This window comes from Struthio camelus, chromosome W (assembly GCF_040807025.1).
Source record: "Struthio camelus isolate bStrCam1 chromosome W, bStrCam1.hap1, whole genome shotgun sequence".
NCBI classification, from domain to species: domain Eukaryota; kingdom Metazoa; phylum Chordata; class Aves; order Struthioniformes; family Struthionidae; genus Struthio; species Struthio camelus.
The window spans coordinates 26802606-26822767 of record NC_090981.1 but is presented as its reverse complement, the minus strand read 5'-3'; the positions used below and the strand labels follow the sequence as shown (position 1 = coordinate 26822767).

The 20162-nt window shown below is 36.4% G+C and overlaps 1 protein-coding gene across 10 annotated transcripts in view; it reads right to left on the bottom strand.

The window, feature by feature from the left end:
- Positions 1–20162, bottom strand: part of LOC138060823 (E3 ubiquitin-protein ligase Praja-2-like) — a 157068-nt gene that overhangs the window by 100716 nt on the left and 36190 nt on the right. For all 10 annotated transcript variants that reach the window (XR_011137305.1, XR_011137306.1, XR_011137307.1 and 7 more), the window contains one exon: positions 5679–5793. Coding sequence is in view for 4 of the 10 variants with exons in the window: in XM_068924902.1 (XP_068781003.1) it covers positions 5679–5793 (115 nt within the window). In the remaining 6 variants the exon portion in view is untranslated. The remainder of the gene's footprint in view (positions 1–5678; positions 5794–20162) is intronic.

Sequence of the window (20162 nt, the reverse complement as noted above, 5' to 3'; positions counted from 1 at the left end):
CCATTGCCTTCTATGAAAGCTAGAGGTAGGTTTGGCAAGAACATATTTTCTACAGAAAAGTGAGCCACCTGCAATACATTTTGGCATGGAATTTATTGAGTAGAATAACACCTTTTAACGTACTTTTTAATAAAGTGACATACAGGAACTATGCTAAGATTAGGCACAAGTCTTATCATTATTCATATAAAACAGCTGGAGCACACAAATGCTTTAACTTCCATGTTTGGGAGCATCCTAAAAGAGCAAATCTCTTTCAACATGTTTACTTAGAAGAACCAAGAGTGAACTCAAGTTGCTCAGGACAAAAGGCCCAGTGAAATTAAAGGGAAAGCACAGCAGTTAGATCCTATTTACATTTCAAACCAAAAAGGAGTCTGCAAAGGATTATCAAAGCATCATGCCATGTGGGGGAAATATTTTATGCATGCAGATGGTCTATGGTATTTGGCTTGCTATTACAGAGAAAACAGGTAGTTACATAATGATATCTTATATAAACATGTCGCTTTTTGATCATTTACAGTTGTTTTGCTTTCTTCTTTCACTATAATGCATCAGTTAAAAAGTACATTTGAGCAACTGGTCATTTCAGTCACTTTTAGTAAACTCTGTCCTACTAGTTGAAGTATTCAGTACTTAGCAAATATTTTCTGAAGCTGCTAAAAAAATTGAAGAAGCTATTGTATTCTCCAACAGAGCCTATTACAGTTTCCTAACAGGTATATTATATAAAGCCTAGACTCCAAAAAATAAAACGGAGATCATTCTAAAAAAAGTATGGTGTAGGATCTAGTTAGGTATATATACAAACACCTTCCTGTAGCAGTTACCTACACTCCCTTTCTAATATGCCATATATTATGCAGAGATTTCAATTCCCACTAACTGATGATGGTAAATATCTAATTCTGAAATGTTAGCTATTAACACACTGGCATAATAATGATTTGGGGATAATGTTGGCATTTGCTTCCCTGCAATTTTAAGCAGTCTTGGGAATATTTTTTTCCTAGGAAGCTATGTTTATAATTCTTTCTCATGGATTAATGGTAAACTCCACACTGAAAAAATAATATATGCATGGTCTTCTCTTATTGTCTTTGATGCAACAGCAGGGCAAGACGTAGGGAAAAAAAGAAGAGTGTGAATGTTGTAACTTTGCAAACTCTCCTTCCTATAGGCCAGTCCTGTGATTTCTGTGGTTCTAGTGCTTGTAGAAAAGAAGTCTTTCTGCTTTGTCCTTTCCTGCAGTACTGGGTATATTAAAGAGCTAGAAGCTCGTACCCAGCTAGAGTTTCTGTCATGGTTGGTGGGGAGACAGAGAGGAGGGATGGTCTAGCCATTAAACAGAAATGTTGTAAGAAAAATACAACACAAACACATCCTAATTCGTATTAGAAATACTGAGTCAATCATTCTGAGCCACTTGGCACTAACATGCAAGAAGAACTACATTCAGCTTTGGTGAGAAAGAGGAGATGCTGAGGGGAAAGGATGGTGAAATAGTATTTTATAATAATTCTTCCCAAAGAAAGAGACAATAATAAAAGAAAAGGTAAGTCACTAATTTCACTATCACCAAGCCTACAGCTATGTTATTTGATTTTTTTATAAATGATTTCGAATAATGTGTCACCCACTGTACACATTCTTTTCCTTCCATATAAAATATATGGAGCTCCATATAAAGTATAGGGATTCAGCTCCATAAAAAGTTTATGGAACCACAGCATGTGATATAGAGAGGTCTTTAAAGCAGCTAGAGAAGGACCATGGAGAATCTCCCATGTGTAAAGGAAATATTCACGTAAAATTCACTATAGAGGGCAAGTGATTTTACCAAGAGACTGAAGCTCTTCTATTGACATATCCCATGAGGCACCTGCTCTGCGTCACCTGATGTGAGGGTGACAGCACCAAATTTCACCCCTCCTATCAGCATTCCAGTTTTGGGGAGGCTATGTTGCCATTTAATTTGTTAACCAGAGAGAAGTGCATTAACGAGAATGTCTTTCCGATATAGTATTTTTTGTTCTTTCTGTTACAGCAGTTTTAAAATTTAATATAGCAGAATTACCCATTTTGAAATAAATCTTTCTCAAATTGATAATTATTTGCAAGGATTATTATTATTGCTTATGTGCATACCATTTCTGTATTCTCGTCTGACTTCATGTATGTGGTAGTCTCAATCTTTTTATGCTACATCTCTAAAGTTATATCTTTCCTGTTATTTGACTGAATATCTATTTATCTGCAGGCATCTGAATTTGCCTATAATCTTCTTTCTTTTGTTTTACTCTATATTAATTGTTATGTGGTACATATCCTTCTGTTACTTTAATAGGAGGGCAAGAGAGCCATGAGCACGCCCATTTGTATAATAGTATTGTATATTTATACAATATCATGGAGCTAACTGGTTTCTGGAGTAATTGTTAGAAAATAAGATTTGTATGATTCACTTTCATCATTTATATTCTATTAAGTCATCCTAATAATAATTCCCACTGATTTGGATTATTTCTAATTTATTTTCCATTATTTCAATGTACTTTATTACCTTATACACATATACAATTCCTTTGGCTACATTTCTGAGTTCATCAACTATGGGCAATGCTTAAAATCCATCATTAAAAACCCCTGAAAATCCTAATTCCACAAAGACTTTGAAATTCAGATATATTTTTTCCACAAGGCACATTCACTAAGGCATGAATAACAAAATGTCACAATTCAATGTATTTTTTATAATGACATTCATACAAAATTTCAAAAAATGCTTCTGAGAGACAAGCGTAATAGCAAGATAAGACCTTGCAGAACTGACAAGAGTGACTTTGGCGCAGGCAGAAAGTGACAATGAAGTGGTGCAATAGATTAGAAATAAATGAAAGTTAAAACACAAGAGAGAGGTGAGTATTTTGTAATTGAATCAATGGAGTAATGTCATTATCAGGAGGAAGTAACAAAACTGGAGAAGATGAGCGTGGTCCATGCTACTTGTGGGCTAATATGAACAGACAGTTGAGGGGGATATTAAAAAAAGGAAAGTGGCAAAAGGGGCCAAATCCAATACACAAGAAATCACGAGGAAAGTGTAGTTCCATGCAGTCATGATGGGAGGACCAAGAGGAAACCAAGACAAGGGAAATAGATAACTATCAGTTGACAAGACCAGCATGGAAGAAATCAGTATGGAATTTTGTATGAAGAAGGGAAAATTTGCATTTGTTGTAGTGAAGACAGGAAGCCCCCTGTCTTCGGGGTACTCTTATCTGCCACTCTTCTCTGGAAAAAAGAGATCTGACTTCAATATTCAGTATTCTCAGTATTCAAGATGAGAGCCAGAGAAGAAAAAATAGGACTTCTGAAACTGGAGGAACAGAAAGGGAATTAGCCAGGCCTCTACTCTGGAGATACAGTTATCATCCGGATACAGAGACGGCTCACTCCCTGACAATGGAGTTTCATGACGAACAGGAGGAAGAGGTGGAAATGAAAGATATGCACGCTATTTTGTGCATCAACCATTTTGGAGAAAAGTGATTACTATTACCATGTATGTTTTATTTAGTCTTTATATCTAGAATATTGGTACTGGTGTTTCACAGATTTTATATACATAGGCTTTTTGGTATGTGTATTTTCTTTTCAAAGCAGAGTGGGTTTCCCCAACTGTAGTGAAGTGGGGTTTTTGGATGCACATGCAGTGCCTACTTATGTGTTCACTTATCTAAAAGTACTGTACCTTGCTTTGCAAGATAATGTACTGAAATCCAGCATATCCATTCCAAAAGACTAAATTTGTCAAATTAGAATTATATAAATGCACACTAGCAAAAACAAACATTCTATATCAAAATAATCTCAAAATATAATTGAATATATTATTACAATTTAGATTTCATTACTCCTTAGTACTTATAGCATACTCTTAAAATTTGTGTGTGATATTTTGCAAATACCATTCCAGAACTATATTGTAATCTCTTTAATTACATGAATACTTCCATTGATTTATATGAGCTGGTTCATATAAATAACCATTAAGAAATGCTTGTCTATTCCCCATGCTCACATTCTAGCTTCTAGTTTTATAAGGTTATGGTAGTGCAAAGTGTTTGATATTAAATCTTTACTGACAAATGAGGAGAAGGTTTATTTTATTGACCAAATTTCAATGTGTGTAGATTAATAAAATATGACTTAGTTATTCCATGTCATGCATGTATGGGAGCAGGGAGAATTTATGCAATTCTGTAGGGGGGATGCTGTGCTCTGAACAAGTTTATGAGTCCTCATCAAGTGGAAATGCACATGAGTTATGAGCTTCTCTTTAAAGCACTACTATTTGCAGTTGTAAAAACGGCCAGCTTCCCTGGCTGTATGAGTTTCACACTGTGTACTTTGGAGAGTGGAGGAGACAGATAAGGGTCCAGAGCTGCTATTGAGGGGGACCTAAACAGGCTGGTGGAATGGGCCAACAGGAACCTCATGAAAGGTTCATCTTGACTGACCCTGCTGTGGCCAGGAGGTTGGACCAGAGACTTGCTGAGGTCTCTTCCAGACTGATGTTTTGTGTTTTCTGTGATTCTTGATGGCTCCCAAGTGGCCATTGCTCCACTAAGAACGGAGGTTGGTCAGGGTGTGTACTTGCATCCTAGGGAATCCCTATGAAAGACCTCAGCAGCTCTTGCTTGCTCATTTTTTGCTATAAAGAAGGATGTGGATTACCCAGCAACCTCACTTTACAATTTATCCTATGCAATAGCCCTGGTGTGACTGATACCACTGCACCGATTAAGAGCCAGAGCCTCACTATCCCTGTGCTATGGTTTATTACACAAATGAAAGAAAAACTGTAGCAGTTGAGATGAAAAGACTTGCGTATCTCCCTACAGTGCATAAAGAGAGAGAGGGGAACACAGTTTTTCAAAAACTGCTTAATGATGCAAGAATCATAAAGACCGAACATTGTCCCTCAGTTGGCGAAACATAAAGCTGGGTAATCAGTATGGCTGGGGAAAAGATTATAAGCCTGGGACCCATGTATATTCCGGGCCTAAGCCTATAAAACTTCCACAGCAATATGAAAGGGCTTTATATCCCCATTTCCTTTTATCCTGGTTATACTCGCCAACAGACAAGATGGTGCAGTAGAGATAAGTTACTGTTCTGCCTTTGACTGCTATTCTTGAGCTAGGATCCAAAGACGTCACTGAAAAGCAGAGGATAATTTAATATCGCTTAAAAACGACAATAATATACCACAAGAGTTACCAAACTTTGCAATTCAAAGGAAACAGTATTATCATGCTTCTCTTCCATTTGACTGTTTCACAGCTTCTTTTTATTTTGCTCCCATCAGCCTTGCACAGTGCACAGGAAGAAGGACAAAGTGGTATAGAGAAGAAACCACTGAAGATGATTAAAAATTTAGACACAGGTAGGGTAAACTGAACAAATTATTGAGGAGGTGATAGGAAAATTTAGACAAAACCAGCAAAGGGAGCAGAAAGTGGTTTTAGGGGTAAAACAAAGAATCAGTAAGCTTGCAACAGCTGTGCATTCTCAAAACATGATCTTGGAGTATATATATACCCTAGACACCAGAGTTCAGATTCTTTTACCAGCACTGCATATATCCTTACTGGTTTTGTGCTTCTTACCATTCGATGTGAGGGGCACAGCAACTCCTTCAATCTTTGTCATAGAAAATCTGAGTTCTATGGGATCTGTAGCAGTAGAGAAGAGGTCATAGAATATAGCTGGGTAGAACATAGCCTGAAAAAACACAAGTACTTAATGTTAGTGACTGATGCTTCTTCTTGGTGCTTGTCTATATTACTAACTGTTGTCTATTCAAAAGCAGTGTTTAGAATTTAGAAGGTAGGTGGCTATATAAATGCCTGAACTTGTATTTAAGCACTTAACTCCCCTTGATTCTCTGCTATGAAAATCAGTATGTTTGAGAATCTGATGTCTAATCTGTCTAGACAGAAGAAAAATGTATACGAGGATCTTTGCTGGAAGAAGTGGTTTGGGGAAGAAGATAGAAAGGAATATTATTTGACCGAACTGGAAGACAAAGGTTACAACTGGAAAAACTTTAGATGAGATTTCAACCATCAAACTACACTTATGAAATAAGTATGTGGAAGCCATACCCAGAAAGAATCCTTATCTTTCTCATACATTTTGGTGCATGCTATTACCATGTTTTAAGGGATAGCTGTTTTAAGGGGTAACTGAGAAATGAAGCATAGCTACCAATCTTACCAATATTAAATTAAGATTCCTCTCTCCATAGGAAGGGATTATGCTTACATGTACATTTTTCAAACTAGCTGATGTGAAGATACTGTGAATTTATGAATGGAGTCTTTTGATGTTGTTGTTGTCTGCTCGATTCTTAAGGAGCAGCGACAGCGCAGCATAAAATACAGCCCAGAATAAAAAGTAGGTAAGTTTTGCATGGCAACTAGTGATGTTGTCTGGCCCAGATAGCATTTCTTTTTACCCGTCAAGAGAGGATACAAGGATTCTGTGAACCAGGGCAGAGTCTCATGTGGAAAATACCTGCTGAAGGGCTGCACAAATTTCTTTGAGAAAAAAGGGATATTCCTCCTTTCTGGTTGATGTAAAACATTATTGGGATGCTATTGTCAGCCATGAACAAAGGTCAGTCCTCTCATTATTGCAAAGGGTTATTTAAGCTCCTAAATATCTGTTAGCTCTAGAAGTCAAATGCAGAGGTTAAGTTTTAAGTTCCCTATCCTAAAATGAAGGCATCCATGACCAGTAATGGTAGAGAAGCAGAAGCTCCTTTGCAGAGCGCTAGAAGATCCTTATACCAAGTGAATGTCAGGAATTCTGGAGAGGTGGCAGCCTTTCGGTTTACGGATGTTTGCTGAGCAGACACACAAATTTCAAAACTGTTGCATACTCTGTACAGTTATTTTAACTAACATTGCAAGTTTGATGAACTATTTATACCCTGTGATTGAAAGTAAGAACCATATCAGATCCTGTGCCATATTCTCAGGCACAGGTGACCTTCCCCTTTTATGGCCTATGAGAGAAGGCCCAAGGACATCTAGAGCTCAACATCTTCTTCGGGGAGAATAGCTTGCCAAATGGGTACAGGCATGACTGCCTGGGGCACCTGGCCACCAAGAGTATGGAATATACATGGACTAGCCCTTCACAGCCATCAGAGTGGCTGTTACGAGCCAGGGTTGTAATAAAACAGTTTAAAACATTCAGTTGCAAAGTTCATGCAGCCAGGAGCTAACCAGTCAAAGAAGTGCTGGGAACAAACTTTAAGATAAGCCTATGGTAAACCTCAGTGGCACTGTTAAAGAGCTCTTATTCAGTTCAGTCCCAAGAGCTACTCTAATGGGGTTGCTTGAAATAGCACTTACTCTCTGCTTACTATATGCTGTGCTACTGAAGTTTCAATTGCCACAAATATATAACATTGAAAACAGCATCCTTATTAACAACAAATCTTGCGCTACACATCCTTCAAAACTGGATAAAACATGATCAGATATAAATAAAATATGCTCTCCAACATATTTAGTAAACTAAAGAATGGTCTTGCAGCATCCCAGCAGGCACAGTAAGAAACCTATTAATAAGATCTGATACATTTTCCCCTCTCAAGTAAAATGTGATTCTTGCTCCAGTGGAGCGTTTTCTGGAAAGAAGGAAGTTAATACAACACCCTCTGCCAGAAAAAAGTTACACTGAAATTAACAGAAAATGATTCAACAGTAATCCAGTTGCTCAATGATTTTTAGTTAAAAATTGGAATAATCAATTCAAGGAAAATCTCTGCCCATTTTCTTTTATGATTAAGTTAGATCTGTTATTTAGTCATTCTAAATAATATGTCTGAAGACCACTACATGAATAAAATTATACAAAAAGAACTGATTAATTGTGTACCTCTTCCTGCTTTCATAATCTTTGTCAAGTGAATGGAATAATTTGTGCCATATGTATTTCTTATTAAAGTATTTGTCATTAGAATAAGGTGTCAGGAAGCATTAAGACTGTCTCACATTTTATGAATTAAAATAGTGTGCTAAACTGTTGTGACCTTTTTAATATTCTGCATTTTCCTCCATTCTGTGGTGGTCCTCTCTTTCTCTGCCTCTCTTCTCCATTCTATGATGGGAAAGGTGAACTTATAAGTAAAGTACGAGGAAATAAGGGGAACAAAACAGTATTTATCATGAAAAGTAATTCAAAAGTGAGAATGGTCATGTAGCGTGGTATTGCAAGGTGTAGACCTTGCATCAAAATAAGGTTGCAGATATGTCAACAGCACTGATACATCAATATTGTGCAGCACAGTGCTGTCAGAATAGACTATAATTAGGACGTAGAACTTGTTGCCATAGGATGAGAAGGATGCACAGAAATATTGCACATTTGTACACCTATCAAGTCTATAGCACAGTTATAAAAATGATTATTAGCAAATATTTGAAAGATTAAAAAAATCTCTTTCTGTGGGGTTTAAACTAGTGTCTGACTATGAGAAATTAGGATGAGACCTTCGTGGAGGTAATTTATTTCACATTGGCTCAGTAGAAGTTTTGCATTGAAGTACCTGGTCTGGGAGACAATATTAGACATCATTAGATATTTGAACCGCACTTTCAATTCCCATATACAGCTAACAGGAAAGTAGAGCACCTATCAATGTGGCCGAGTCAAACTGCGTACAGATCACAACCCATCCATGACACTAAAGCAGAAAGATCTGAACAAGCGGCATAGTAAATTACATAACTGCCAGCAAGATTTCTTTAATTTATATATAATTTAAAATACAGTCTGAAAACTGACAATATATCTGCTAACTGCTTATCTCATTTGTCCTTTACTTCACAGATGGATGATGATGGAAAAATAGTTGCAGAGATCATAAGCATACTTAATATAATTTAAAGCTTCTTGATTAAAAAAATATATTAGCTCACTGACAGCAAGATGCTCTGGCAAATTCCTAACATTTCTGTTCAGTTTTTAGACATCAGAATGAGCTTTTCCTACAATATGGTTACATAACAAGAGATACAAACCTACTATTTCAAAGGAAATACAAACAACTCCTATACTTCAGCTAATATCATCAAAATATTTGTTAGAAGAAACTAGTAACTATGGCTCCATTCTAGTGGCCAAGACTGGATGATTGGGTTGAATCCGTTTTAAGTTTGTGTTTTGAACCAGTCTCACAACAAGAGCAATGGGCAAATGCAAAATGGCAATGAACTGAATACCACTTTTTCAGATTCAGCATGGGAAAACTTGCAATTGATTCCATAAGCCCATTTCATCACGTTCCTCTTGGTGGCCACGATAACAAGTTACTTAAATAAATGGTCACAATTAGCATTTATATTGCAAGCGTTATCACATATATATATCACAAGTCTTCCACAGTTGGAGAAAGATATATATAAAACTAAGAGTGGCCAGATGACTGATACCTGGCCCTGAGGTGTACACACAAATGGGTATAAGATAAAACAGTCTAATGGGAACAGCAAAACTACAAAGTATGTAGTATCACCGTGCTGAGAAAAGCAAGATTCCAAGTGTTCTGCCTACCCTGACAACAAAGCAAGGCAAAGGGCAGGAGCATGGCTAATGGTGCATGAATGGACCGCACTGGTGGATAACAGAAGGAAGAGGTGCATGAGACTCCCTCTTTCATAGGGGAAAAAATGAAAGCAGGAGTAGGGAAGCCTTTGAGTACACTGTTATTGTGCCCTTCCCCCTTGCAGATTAGATATATAACAGTTCTTGTTTCTCTTCAAAGCAAAGTTTTTACATAGCTCTATTAATTCTCTTTCCCCCTCTGCTGAATCTCCTTTAATTTTGCAATATGCTGTTTGAGTCATGATACACTAAATACACTAAAAGTAGACTAAATAACTACCAATATGTTTATCTAAATTAAATGGACATATTTTAAAAAGAAGAGAATTTAAAATTAAATGCAAAACTATTGCTATCTATCTTAAGGCCTAAAACTACTATAACCTTGACAATTTATTTTCACAAATCAAATTATATGGTACACCTATGACCTTCCCAAAATATGAAAGTTAAAGGCTGCATTACTCTATAACAAAATCAGGAAGTTGGGAAACTTTTGATTTTTGAGGTCAGCTCAAACTTTATGAATACATCCCAGTGTAATATATTTCCTGAGTATATATATTGTTTTCATTGTTTCCAGTGGAGCAAATATTGGCATTTGTTTCATATCAAACCTAAATCCTTTTGGATCCTCATGTGTAGAAAATGTTTTGCCAGTACTTTTGCTGTAGTTAAGCCAGCTAACCACTTCAGAGTGAATACTTTTTTTTTTTTCCTTCTCTATTTCGAGCAGTTCTTCAAGACTTAAAAAATAGACTGGAAACTGAAGAAGCCAGAATTCTTGTTTTCTACTTCCAGACTATGAATGAAGAACAGGGACTGCTGGCTACGCTCTTGCCACAAGAGCAAACCTCTGACTCCTGTTCTATGTGCCAACCTGGACCTCCAGCTCTTTTTCTGCAGAGTTATCCTCTATTCAGTCAGTCCCCGGTCCCTGTTGAATTGGGTTATTCCATCCTGTGTGCAAAACTTAGCAATTTTTTTAATTGAACATTATGAGTTTCCTTCTGTCTCTCCATTCCTGCAGCTTGCCCAATAGAATACTCTGGGATACAGAAAGCCTTGCTTAAATCAAGATAATGCTCTCCACTTGTACACAGACCCAGCTATTTCAGCATAGGAGGCAATCACAGATGTGTTGGTCAAGCACATATCGCCCTTTGCAAATCCACGCTGCCTGTTCCCAACTGCTTTTTTGTCCTTCCTGTGCTTAAAAATGTAGGTGAATTTTGAACATTTTCTAGACTAATAAAAAGAAAAGATGAAAAATGTGAACAAATACCTACAAAGCTACAGAATCATTTAATTAAATAATTGTAGGTGTAAGGCATCCTAATTTTTTAGCAAAGAAAGCCACTAATTGACTGTAAGGGTTAAGTTTCCTTGCAAATCAGTATGTTTTAATGTTTATATGAGTCAATGAGAATAAAGAACTATTCAGGAAAATTACTAAAAGTACAAATGCAGAACTTGATTAAACAAAAGTTTCTTGTTTGTTGTTTAAATCTGCTTACAATGAGTGATTTCAATTTTTTAGTTAACCAGCAGTGTTCCAAGTAAGCACCTGCTTCAATCTAGCAGAAGATAATTTCTCTATATTCTTTATCATGTCTCATATTTTTTTGAATCTATTTCTTTCTCTGTCTGCAGCTTCTCATTGCAGTGATGTCCAGAGTAATGCCCATGTCCTCGTGAGTTAATAGAGTTGGTTTAGACTTAATACATAGAAGTAGCTCATTTTTTCCCCGTCAGTGTACATTACTGTTGCATTTACCATCACTGAACTGCCTCTATCCTTCTGATATCCAGACCACTTCATAGTCCCTGTGAAACTTCTTGTGGTCTTCTTTGACTCAGCTAAATAATTTTGTTATCTCACTGTATATATACTAAACAAAATTAGGATTTAATATAGATCTGCTTTTATGCTTCTGTTATGCTGAACAGTAGCCTTATATTTTTTACTATTTTCTTATCTCTTTCCCATCTAGCTTTTGTCCAGGACAGAAATTTGTATTTCTTCTCCTGACTACTTAGTTTCTTTACTATTCACTTGTAAGAGACCTTGTTAATTTACTTCTAAAAATGTCAGTTAATTACATTAAACGAGATTTGCTTTTATTCATTTTTGACACAGTTAAGTCATTTCAATAGATTAGTGAAAAGTATCTGGAAATATTGGATTAGTTATTTATTATATGATAATTCTCCAGCCATTCTGACATTCTGTTTTAAAAGTTATTTCAGGCTATGTACTGATGCACAAGCATCAGTTTTTGTATCTTGAGCAAAAGAGTAACTCTGTTACTACTGTTCTTCATCATTATGCATACATCAGCGACAAAAGTGATTCATCATTATCCTTTCACTAGGAACTCTTATTTGTGATCACAATCAATCTGCATGTTTTAGCATCAGTGATTTATGCGTATGTGGCTGTAGAAGGGCTGGTTTGGCCTACTCCTATGTTCCCAGTACTGGTAGTGACACAGAATTGTAATAAAACTTGGCATAGGCGTTGATCTATTTATAACCTACTTTCAGGTGCTCTGAAATTTTAGATTTACAATATTTTAGATTCATTAGAAAATGTAAAACATCACTACAAATATTTGTACAGAGAATACGGTAATAAAATATGTAGTCAGAATTTGTCATGGCCATGCTACTAACAAGTAGTGAAAACTTGACTGGATTAAGCTGATCATTCGCAATGAATGCAGATCATAACTTTAGACCAACTTTACACTGCCAGATTTATATATGTGCATAAGTGTACATATAGACATAACAAGTTTTTTTTAATGTCACATAATTTTAAATAACATTTACAACCCATATATTTATCAATTATTTTTGCATATTCATGTAGCCAAAATTAGCTACATGTAGAAATTGACAGAACTTAGATGGAGCCACATATTCATCTTTAAGATAGTATTTTAATATATGAAGATAAAATACTACAGTCTGATTTCGCTATATCTAGGAAATGGTTTCTTAGTTGTTGTTGTCATTCCTATAGCAAGACCAACGTTAGCCTTGTATCTGTTTTTAGAATACTGGCTATTAAATAATCATTTTCTGTGTAGAGAACAAACTAAATTGGGAAAACTAAATATTAAGAACTAATAGGCAGATCTTCAAAGTGGGCTTATGTATAACATCTATGTCAAACAACTAGTAAGGCAAAAAGGTAATTGTCTGCATAGTTATTGAACATAAGACATCCTCTTAGGTGTGTGCAATTTACATGTTTCTTTCTTTTAAAGAGAAGGGTGTGTCAATGGAACATAAAAACTCTTGTGGAGAATCTGAGACCTACGATGATTAGAAACTCATTAACTAGTATTTTAAACATGTACTTTATTGACTCTTATAGATTTCTTTAGCATTTGCCTTTTAGCATGTTTAATTTGTTTGATTCTCTTTTAAATGTTGCCTTAGGGGAAAATTGATTATGCAAATTCAATATTTCTTTGATGTTATCTTTTTGTTTATATTGAATGTACCTAACCTGTCCTTTCCCTAAACATAGTAGAAGCAAACAGCAACAGAAGAAAAAGTCCATATTCGTAATATTTATTTAGTTGCTGTAAATAGCCTTATAGAGGGGTTTCTAAACATTTTCCAGGTGGGATCTTATCTTTATAGTGATAATTTAATGAGATCTAGAATAATATCAGGACATCACGTGCAACTGAATTGTACACAACTTCACTCACTTGCAACAGCTGAGTCTTCACCTGAGAAACTATTGCCTGAAACCCTTTGGTTGTAATTCTGCCCAGATAAAGATTTGAATCACATGCCATAGATCTGTTCAGCTTCCCATGTGACCTAACAGTTATGACTACTTTAAAAAGCATTTATTTTGGCTCGTTCCCCTTAAATTTAATCTACCCACGTCCAGCTCTGTGATTCATGGCAGCAGTTAACATTTTCCAGTATAAAAGTATCATGCAACATATTACATGATTTTATGCAGAAATTGTTTGCTTGAAAGACAAATCCATGGATCTGGCCAGATAGATTACTGAAAATATCATCAGAGGAGTGTATCTTTTGATGTTCAAATAATTTTTGAGATTTACTGAATTATTAGCATGAATGTTAGTGATCCCAAAGCTGTATTTTTGTCACTTACTAGTTCAGTTCTAGAGCTCACACCTGTGAGATGGGCAAAATCAGGAACCACTTCAATAAGGTGTACCCATACCTTGGTAAAATGGTCACTGAGGAAGGAAGCACTTTGGACTCTTAACTGAGAAGATTAAACAACAGAGAATAGAAACTTTGAAAGGGGACTTGAAAGTCCCTGATACTCATCAGTAAGCTTTTAAAATAATCCAGTGCCATTTGTCTGCTGAGAATGATTTCCCCATTTCTCATTATGTATGAATGCCAGTGCACTGTGCAGCTCCAGTGCACAGTTGATTAATAAGGTCAGAATTAGAAACTGAGAGCTTTCCTTTTCTTAGCATCTACTGCAGTTTTCCCTCAACAAGATTTTCTTTGCAGATTTTCTATGAACAATAAAATACAACCTACTGGAATAGAACCTATGTATTTTGTCATGTGAGGCCATGAACACTGTCTGGCCTTCTATAGCTTTTTACAAATACTATACATTAGATTTTTAATTGTTTAAATTAGATTCTACTAAACAGTATAAAATAATTTAGAAAAATAATTATATTCATTATCTAGAGAGACACAGTGACTGAGTATCTATTGAAAAAATGTATTTAGAAAGCATTTGTTTTCAGACAGATAAATTTTGGCTTTATCTGAATTATGAAAAAAGCAACTCAATATCTTTACAGTGTTACAATGTTATTAATCCAGTGGGACTGAATTTTTTTCCACACAGTGATTAAAGCTGTGAATTTCAAACCAATTAAGAAATTATTTTTGCTGGTTACAAATTACACAACCTTCTTTCCACCACTGCAGCTGTGCTTTTGCATGTGTATTTAAACCTTTATCCAAATATATTTTAAGAGCATATTTCCGTGAGCATATTCTGGGATATTCATTAGCTTTTCCATATAGAAGCTTGTGTCAAGAATTACAGATAGATTTTTTTCAGATTCTTCCTTTTTTACTAGTTATAGTAGCTGATCTTAGTACCTGGTCTTGGTACTTCTAGCCATTTCATCTTTAAGCACATAAGATTTTTGATTTGATCAACTTCATGAAAAACAAGCTGAAAACTTTAACAGCCCAACCAGACCAGCACATAAAAATAAAGGAGAGGTAAATGAAGAGGATATTATCCATCTGTGTAATCACATGAACCTATGCAGAAAGCAGAGTTTGGGGGATCACAGACTCACAGAAATGTTCACTGGAAGGGACCTATGGAGGTCACTTAGTCCCCTCTCCTGCTGGAAGCAGCATTATTGTGAACACAGGAATCAGCTCAGCTGTGATTTGTCTAGCTGAGTTTGGAAAACTTCAACGATGGGGGTTTCTCAGTCTCTGTGGATACTCCATTCCAGTGCTGCACTGCTCTCCTAGTGAAGAAATTTATCCTAATTTCCAAACTGAATTCCAAGTTGCAAATAGTGACTGCTGCCCCTTGCTTTTCTGTTTGCCACTGCAGGGAAGAGTTTTGTTCCAGTATCTTGGAAGCATCTTTTCAGGTAGCTGTAGGCAGCTATTAGATCGCCTCTTAACCACCTCTTTGCCAAACTAAACAAGCCCAGTTCTCCCAATTGCTCCTCCTTGGTTATACACTATGGGCCATTAACCATCTTGGTAGCCCCCCAATGGACCCCTTTGGGCCCTTTGTTCAAGAGGGATGTTGAGAAACTTCTCAACAAGGGGCCCAAACTGCTGACAGGATGCTAGCTGCAGCCTCACATGAGCCAAGTAGAAGATAACTTCCACTGATCTGCTGGACCAGGCTCTTTGAGGCTGTGGCTACATTTTTCCGTATTTGCAATGAGAGTACACTGTTGGTTCATATTCAGCTTGGTGTCTGTTGTAACCCGCCAAGACCTTTTCACTACGGCTACTACTTAACCAGCCGGTTCGCAGTCTTTATTGATGAAAGGGGTTATTCTGTTCCAGGTACAGATCATTCCCCTTCTCCTTGTTTAACCAATGTGTTTTTGGCCCAATCCTTAAGTTTCTCAAAGTCCATCTGGACTGAAGCTCTACTGTTTGGTGTGTCAGACATTCCCCCTAGTTCAGTATTGTCCACAGATTTGCTGATGATGCATTCTGTCTCTCACCCAGGCCACTGATTAAGTTATTGAACAGTATGGACCTCAGTATACCCCTGGCTGAGGAGATATTCCAGCCAGATACCAAGCTATTGATTATTTCCCTTTGAGCCTGGTAGTCCACCCAATTTTCAGTCTATCTAACAGTCTGTTTGTCCTGTCTATCCTGTCTCAGCTTCCAGGTGGGAGTGCTGTGGAAGACAGCGTCAAAAGCCTTACTAAATTCAAGACATATTACATCTACCACTTTCCCTTCATCCACCTAGCCAATCATTTCACTGTAGAAAGCAATCATGTTGGTCAAGCTTGATTTGCTGTTAGTAAATCCATGCTGACTTTTTCTGTTTAACTTCTTGTCCTTGGCAAACTAAACTCATAAAACATATCTTTTTACTTTTTGGAGGAACAGCGACTCAAGACGACATTTGCAGATGACCAAGTCAAATTTAGATTTCTGGTATGTAACAGTAGCACCCTCCCTGTAATGAAAAATTACCGTATTAGATCAGCTGTGCCCACAGATAAGAGTTACTGCAATAGTTTGGAAACTGGCAAAGAAGATTGACTACTGAACTTTGCAACTGATCTTTAGACTGTGTGAGGATACATTACCTTAATAATATAGCCAAGTAAGTGCTAGTCAGTGTGGTCAGATCTCTACACCCTGAAGTAACAAGGAGTTTGGAATCAGCTGTGGAGAAATACTGCAGTACAGCATTGGGATCTGGGCCACTGATCATTTTCTTTGCGTCTTCATTTATTATGGCTTTAAGATATATAATTCATGTTAACACACCTTTTTATATGCTATACCCACAGCTATATATTGTCTAGTTGTCTCTAAAATTAACTGGTTAAACCAGGTGGTCCACAGTTGTTATTGAACTAAAATATATGGGAACAGAAAATCATTTTGCAGTTATCACCATCTTGCAGGCTTTCAGTTAGATACACAATATTAGAGCAAAAAGGGGAAGATGCACAACACATTTCATCTTATAATCTAACATTCCTGATGGCATAACAGCTATCATTTTCTGTAACATCACTAAGAATACCTCTAAATTTTCAGAGTTTTGGGAAAACAGACCTCTACGCTGTTGAATAATCTGCGCTTCCAACACATTTAAATCTGTTTATAGGGTTTGCCATAGACTGGGTTAACAGAAACGGCTGAGTCGGTTAAGTCAAAAACTTATTTCTAAAATTAGATACAAAAACAAGTCACATCATAAAAGGTAAAAACTATCCTTTCCACTGTACCTAAATAAGACATATGTAGTAAATATATGGGCCCAGAGTTTTCTAGGTATCAATAGCTATTTCTGAAGATGTTGAGAAAATACTTTTCCCGTATTAATTTACTCATCTAGTTCAATCTCAAGACTAGTTCTTTCACAATTATGACAGCTGCTGGGAATTTAAATCCTTTTCCAACCTATATGACGAAAGTGCAAAAAGGTAAGACTTGCTAGTTTTAAAATCTTCTTGGGAATATGGACTGCTTCAGTTCAATAACTACAGGTAATAATTTGTTTTCATTATATCAGTCTAACACACATCCTATTAGGACATTAGATGTCTATGTTACATAGATTACTTGAAGGTATCTCCTCAACTATCAATAAAATAATTAAAAATGTTGCTTTATGCATGTTTAAAATTCCACCTCATTTTCTACATTTTTATCCAAAAAAGCCTGACCTAAACAAACAAAAGTAACCTACTGCTCATGAGGAAAGTAGAAGAGAACAATTTTGTAATTAATAATACAAGAAAGTTTAAAGATAGACAAAATTTATGTTAAATTGTATAGTTGCTTTGACAAATTGTACAGATCTCTCTTTATAGAAAAAAGTATCACTTATACTATAAAGCCTATATTCGCTGTAAACACGCTGTATGAGGGCTTTAGCAATTAATGAGAATCAATCTTCCCTTGTGAAAGTAACTAAGAAGCACCCATGAAAAATAAGATAATAAGGCTCATTAAAGCAAGATTTCCTGCTTACTGATTTATGAATAAAATGATTCAAATTCCTCCACCTTGCTTCTTTCCTTGCCAGTTTCTGCTATTGCCATTGCAAACATGGGGAACAATAAGTGCTCAATATATATATTTTTAATTCCTGTGAGACTTCCTGGAGGTTATTCGAAGGTCTGACTATATTTCAAATTTAAAATAACTAATTATTGCTGTAACCAAGGCAAAATACAGCTAGAGGAAACGGTTCATCTTCTGGATGAGGAACACATGGAAAGAATAAGCTTTCGGCCTTTGGAAGGGAACTCTTAAGCAGAGCAAGAAAAAAAAGTCACAGGTGTGGAGTATTACGGATGTATTACCAACTCCTTCTCCTGCTCTGTCTATGTCACTTTGACAAACGGTCAAAAAAATATTGTGCAATAATGGAATTTGACGACTTCTCGCTCTTTTTTTCCTTTTTGCTTCTATTGTTCATTTTAGTCAAATTCCTTACTGTTTATTAAGATGAGCACATTCTGGCTGACAGCTCAATCCAGCTCTTCAAAAGAAGGCTAGGTTCTCTGTTGATATTGCAGATAATCACAAAATATTTCATGCTATTCTACAGAAAATTCAAAGGTTACTTTTCTTTACTGTTGTAAGCAGTCTCCTGAACTTCCCAACTTGCAAGGTGATCATATCCCATCAAAGCAGCTTATGATTGCATTTGTTAGAATTAAACTCACCTTGGCCATGCCTTTCATTCCAGGTGGTAAGCTAGGTCTCAGCTTTCCCTCAGGGTAAACATATTGTCCTGACTTTTATTCAGCAAAGAGGTAACAGATTAAATTCTTCAGCTTGCAGTGCCTAGCTACTTACAGAAGAGCGTGGATGGAGTAAATCACAGTGTAGAATTTTTAACAAGGGTGGCTTATGCAGACGCTCAGCATTGTGGCGACTGACCTCTCAAGGCATTAGCAGCATGCCAGGCACATAATTGCTCAGAGGTAAGTGCTGCATGCATTTCAGGTACCCGTAATTACTCAGATGTGTGACTAAAGAGAAGTGGACATTTTCCAAGGGATGACAGAAAAGGGAAGGGATGCAAACACCGCAGGCTTTGGTGTAAGCGGACACATTTGAAGACATAGCAATTCCCAGAACACCTCTGGAGAACTAAGAGCCTGGGCTCTTCATGCCTCGAGCCTTGCACACCCTCTCCAGTCCAACTCCCAGTGGATGTGCCCACATAAGAATTTCTGTTTGGCTCAGGTGTGCACGTTTTATGTGAATATCCCAACTGTCCCCCACTTAACCATGCTCTGGTTCACACTGTAGAGTGCACACACTGCATCTACTTCTGATGAAGCTAAAGCAGAGATGTGGTCCACGACAGCGGCTTGTGTAGTGCAACAGCTAATAGGCACTCAGACCACTGCTCATCTGAAGTAAAAACCCTCTGAAATGCATAGAGAGCAAAGTGAAGATAGGAAAATATTTCTCAATTTTCTTAAACATGTTCAAGGTCATGATGCAAATTCTGTATCATTGACATACTCGTATATTTTCTTATTTACTTTATTATCTTGAGTCAGAGGTTACAATTTACTCGGGAAGACAAATACTGATTCAATCTTTAAACCCTGGTTGCATTAAAAATATCCAGTCTCCCTGAATTCTTATGTGAGCCTACATGCAGCTATGTAGATTTCATTGCTTTGGCTATGAAATACATCAAAGGAGCACTTGTTTCTATTTGTTCTTTTTATCTAGTGCACAGAGGACTAGTTGGTATTTTTTTCATTATGTGCTTAATTCTCCACTGTGTCATGTCTTTTTGTCCTGATCTCATTAGTCAGGATTTTTTAATTGTGCATTGCTCTTAGCTGTGAATGTTCATTATCAATATGTTAAATATTTGATTGTGTTGGCATTACATGTGCAGTAGACCCTTAGTACAACACAAAAAGCAGTTATAAAGCACATTATTCTACATAAGTCTGACTGAGACAGCAGAAGAGGCAGTTCTTAAATCATACTGACATAAGTCCAGGTATCCATGACATTATGTTAAATTATTGTTTAAATACAGAACAGATATTTAGGTGGAAAAGTTGACGAACAGGTGTTTAATTTAATTAAATATGTAAATTCAATTGAGAAATATAGTAATGGGATTACAGTCTCAAGACAAAATAATGGTTTATAAGACTACTTTTACAAAGTTTTGCTGAAATTATAAAATTGCTGTAACTCAATATGATATAAAA